This window comes from Hoplias malabaricus, chromosome X2, assembly GCF_029633855.1.
Source record: "Hoplias malabaricus isolate fHopMal1 chromosome X2, fHopMal1.hap1, whole genome shotgun sequence".
In the NCBI taxonomy this organism is placed as follows: Eukaryota; Metazoa; Chordata; class Actinopteri; order Characiformes; family Erythrinidae; genus Hoplias; species Hoplias malabaricus.
The window spans coordinates 43,529,416-43,534,722 of NC_089819.1; the positions used below are offsets into that span (position 1 = coordinate 43,529,416).

Genomic DNA, 5,307 nt, shown 5'->3' on the forward strand with positions numbered 1-5,307 from the left:
TCTTTTCTCCGACCTCATGTATAACAAAATGCACATATGAAATTTGTTAAAAACAGATTGACTCTGATCATCAATATAAAATCTGAGCATTTAAATGATAACAGTCGTTGTGGAATAGGTTCAGTTCGTTAGTACACAGGATTCTGAACAGGAGCTCAAGCACTCATAAAAATATGTTACAAATAAACAGAAATAAAACCTAATTTATTCTGTTTCATCCTGAGTAAACACAGACATCACTGTGCATTTACCTCAGATCAGTATCTACGAGAGACGAACAGGTTTGTTTTCACAGTAAAAAAAAATTGGTTTGTTTTTTTTTAGACGGAACTACCTCAATATCTACATTGATATCGTCGGACTTTGTAGATATTTTAGCGTTTTAAAACAGTAAATCACAGTGTATTCATGTTTATGTAAAATCTCCTGTGTCTGCACTGCGGAGTTGCAACGTGGAGTACGCATGCGCAGTCCAAAGTACTCAAATGTCACTCAAAAATTCATTAGCCAATGGGAAGGCATCCATGAGAAAACCCGCCCACGCGAGAGGCTTGTGCCAAAACTGCTCAGGGACCAGGCGCACGACACTCAGAGAGCTCGCGCACAAAACTCGTGTAGCTCACGCGCAAAAGTCAAAGCTGGATATTTTGTTTGCCAGTTATAAGTTTTATGATTCCATATAAGGACGGGTTTTCCATTTTTCCTGTGAAGAGCTTGCGCGCACCGCCTGGTACTTTCCGGATTGTTGATCTCTTGCCAGGATCAAAGGGGCTCCCCATCCGTCTGCCGGTAAGCGATATAAAACAGTCTGGGGTGGTTACAACGTTTTAGAGTTGCATTGTGTTCAATGTGAATAAAGGAACCTTTTATTCCACAACTGTGTTTGACTCCTCTCCTTCCATATCAGCATTGGCATAAAACAGTAGGTCTGTATGTTTTAATTCTGAGAAACATTAATTTCTCAAATAACTGATTTATAAATCAGTGCAAAATTTAAGTGAAATAGACATACTCAGATTATATGTAGATTGAGATTAAGACTTTAACAGAGACAGATGGTAAAGATAATAACAAATATATGCCTGTGATGCTGTTATATAATGTGCTTTCATTTTTTAAAAATGGTATATATAGTTTGGTATAGAGATAATAAAAATGAGAGGGAAGTACAGCATATTAGTGTGTATTTCTCCTATATTTTATATGAAGCTTTGTTGTTTTTAGGTGTTAGTTTATTCCTCAAAGTAATATTAAACTTTTCCTTCAGGACAATAATTATCTCACTGTCTGGTATGTCCTTCATCTCCACGATGTCCTCTTCAGGATTAAACAGGACCTCGCTGTAGGTCCAGCCAATCAGAGCTCTGAAGCCAGTGGCTGTTTGTAGGGAACAGATAGACTTCTGGGTGAACAAGGACTCACAGCTTGTCTGAAGGTACTCTGATGTGTCCAGAAAATGGTCCACACCACGTGGTGTTAACAAGAAGCTATAGATGGTCTTTGTCAGGCGCTTGTCGACTAGGCTGCTGTTAGCAAAGTCTTCATTTTTGATCAGCGGCTTTCTTCCTGTCTTCTCCAGGGTCCACCTCTTGCCTTCATTCAGTAAACGGAACACTCCTGGAGGTTGTGTTTGATCTTTACCTGCAATCATTTCTAATGGTTGCCAGATTTGGCATGACACACCATAACTCACATCAGTAAGATATGGCTTGCCATCAATGTCTACCACATTAATGAGATGAGAATCCATGGGGTTGAAATCATTTTTGAGACTATTGAAAACCTTGGCTCCCAGTGTGGTGAACTTGTAGCCCATCTCTCTCAGCACCCAGGAGAAAAGCAGGTTGTTTTCACAGCACCAACCCCCACGATGGTCAATCACAATCTTCTCATAGATGACCTTTAGGTCTAGCGTGTTCTTCTCTCCACAGTGAATACTGAGGTTCTCAAAGGGAACACTCATCACATGCAGCTTGTGCACAGTGCACAGAGTGGTTAGATCAGCTTTGTTGAACAGTCCGGTGAATCCAATCCTTTTGAAGTATTCCTGTAGATCCATTCCGCTCCTACAAGAGAAAAATAAAGAAATTTCAAAGCTTCAAATTACCATGACATTTTTTATCTGCAATTCAAAACAGATAAGTGTGAATGTGAAAGAGGTCTGCTCTGCTAAACAGACAGCGAGTTGTTGAATTAACCTGTCAAAATCTGCGTGTAGGTCTAAGCCAAATAACAGAACCAGCTTTAAAAACATGCCGTCAAAACCAGGACCTGCTCCACATTATTCAACAGTTATACAACCTACTTTTAATTAAGGGAAAACAATTGTGCTGGTTGAGTTGCCTGGAGTCAGCAGAAGGAATGCGTGCATGGGGAAGTGACTGGCTGAATAAAGGAGGGCGTTAACCCTTGGACTCCTGGGCTTTGGCTAATGTTAATGTGCACTAACAGATCAAAATGTGTACAAATCATTGATGATGCCATTATAGCAAACACATGACTTCAAGTTCAAATGCAGTTCAAAATGTAGCTATAATACAGTGGTTCTCAAAATTTTCTATCATTCCCCACCTCAGACGAAGGGGAATTTCTGCACCCCACCTGTACCATAACACCCTCCAAAATATGGTAATAAAATACACATGCAAGTTTACAATTTTCTAATTAATTGCAGTAACATCAACTTCTATCTCTAAATCAGTAGCTTAACATTATAACACCAGATACAACATTAACATCAATGTTCAAACATTCAAAAAATACAGAAAATGGGCCTACTAATTAAACTGTGCTTCAGTTTCTTACTTTTGAATCTGTAAAAAAATGAGCAAAGGCAGTTGCAATAGCATAGGAGTGAGGTTGATATTGGGGGGACATTTTTGCTGAGTCAAAACCCACCCCATTCCCAAAATATTAGATAGTTATAAGTTGGTTCCTGTAGATAAGGCAGTGACCCTAGAGGGCGCTACTTCATAGCTTTGGCATAGGGGTCACAATTTCTGACAGCTGCCGTCAGAATGTGTGACCCCCACTGAATCTCCATAGCAACCTTATAAACATTCGGGTTTAAGTAAATTTCTGTAATTAATATTCAGTGGGGGTCACACATTTTGACGCAGCTCTATTTGACGCAGAGCCCTATGCTGGACAGGAATTATCGCCCTCTAGGGTCACAGAACTCGACAGACGCATAATTCGGTGTAACACCGGCTTTAATGAGTTGTCCTGTTTTCTTCTAAAGTTAATGTTAAACAGAAAAACTGCGCAGATACATCTTGATTAACTCGTCAGAAAGTCAGTAACGGTCAGGTGCGTCCGTGTATTTGTGTCGTTATAGGGACAGAAGTGACTACTTTCAGTTTTGTAAAAGGCTCGTGTGACACAGAAAAGCTTCCAAATACGAAGAAGAGTCTATGACAAATTACCTTAACAACTTTCAACACATTTCTGTTCGAGGCTCCAGTAAAACTCTGTGATGTGGATCGGAGCTCGGCTGTAAGCACAGGAAGGTGCGCGCGGCGAAGTGTGTCCCATTACTGCTCTGAGCTCTGACCCCTTGAACACTTGATCCCCGCGCACTCATTTTGCTCACCTACAACAACGTCATCATACGTCATTGAAGTGCAAACATCAAGAAAGGGATTAGGGCTTATAGTAAGAATTGGGACAGGGGAAGACTGGACGGCGAAATACCGGACGGTTTTGGAGATTTAGAAATCAACACACACACCAAACAATCACTCATGGTGCATTTTATCAACGTTGTGCTGGTACGACTGGATCAGACACAGCAGTGCTGCTGAAGTTTTTAAACTCTGTCAGCTCACTTTCCACTCCGTTAGACACACTTTACTGTTGATCCACCTTGTAGATGAAAACTCAGACAGTAGCTCAGCTGTTGCTGCACCGTTTGTGTTGGTCGTCCTCTAGTCACAAGACACTGTTGACTGGATGTTTTTGGTAACTGGACTAGCCTCAGTTCAGTAGTGAAACTGATAGATTTAAAAACTCCAGCAGCACTGCTGTGCCCAACAAACACGTTTACTTTGTGACAACGTATTTTTTTGGTGCCCACAACGTTGTCTTTTTGGTTGTCACTACGTTGTCAAAACGTTGAAATGAAATTCCTCAGCAGGTTGTGACAACGGTATGACAACTTTCTGGGAGGTTGTAACAAAGTTGTCACAACCTTCTGAGAAATTACATTTCAACGTTGTCAAAACACTGGAGTCAAGCTATCCGCACTTTGGAAACTGACGGTCAAGCCATCCGCGCTTCAAATCCGAATGCACGTATAGGCGCGCCATTACGGTTTTTCATTGCGGAGAACACCACATCCGCTTTGGGACAGATAGAGAGTCTGAAACCCGCGTTTGAGCAGCGATGTCTCTGTTACTAAATAAATGCACGCAATGCTAAAATGGACTAAATGGGCTAAAATTAACAAGCCATTAGGAATATATTTCGTTTTAAATCACTTTAAAGAGGCAAAACACGCTTTGATTTTATTATTTCATACATTTACGTATTTTTTTTTACTTTTCTATAAACACTTAACTGGCTTTGAATAGTAATCCTGGTGCACATGTAGAAATACAGATTACATTTTACTGTCATTAAACAGAGGTAGCTCACTGTATAATATTCTCATGGATTTATACTGAATACCTACCAATATGGATTTCTCAAAAACTACCCATAATGCCTAAACCATTCCACTGTCATTAAACAGAGGGTCCTCTTGGCTATTACCTGTATGATTTTGGCAAAATTTCACTGTGTACTTTTCTCATAAACACATACTGAATATTTACCAATATGGATTTCTCAAAAATTACCCATAATGCCTAAACCATTCCACTGTCATTAAACAGAGGGGCCCCTTGGCTATAAGCTGTATGATTTTGGTAGAATTTCACTGTGTACTTTTCTCATAAACTCATACTGAATATTTACCAATATGGATTTCTCAAAAATTACCCATAATGCCTAAACCATTCCACTGTCATTAAACAGAGGGGCCCCTTGGCTATCAGGTGTATGATTTTGGTAGAATTTCACTGTGTACTTTTCTCATAAATTCATACTGAATATTACCAATATGGATTTCTCAAAAATTACCCATAATGCCTAAACCATTCTACTGTCATTAAACAGAGGGGCATCTTGTCTACCAACTGTATGATTTTGTTAAGATTTCACTGTATACTTTTCTCATAAAGTCATACTCAATATATACCGATATGGATTTCTCAAGAATTACCCATAATGCCTAAACCATTCTACTCTTATTAAACAGAGTGACCT

General features: G+C 39.6%; 1 protein-coding gene across 1 annotated transcript; it reads right to left on the reverse strand.

The window, feature by feature from the left end:
• LOC136677224 (arylamine N-acetyltransferase, pineal gland isozyme NAT-10-like) lies at window positions 1-3,493 on the reverse strand. The gene is made up of 2 exons (XM_066654695.1): window positions 3,426-3,493; window positions 1-2,066 (listed from the first exon to the last, which is right to left on the reverse strand). The coding sequence occupies exon 2, from the start codon at window positions 2,057-2,059 to the stop codon at window positions 1,193-1,195; it is 867 nt and encodes a 288-aa protein (XP_066510792.1). The 5' UTR covers window positions 2,060-2,066; window positions 3,426-3,493; the 3' UTR covers window positions 1-1,192.
• Between the last annotated feature and the right edge of the window lie 1,814 nt (window positions 3,494-5,307).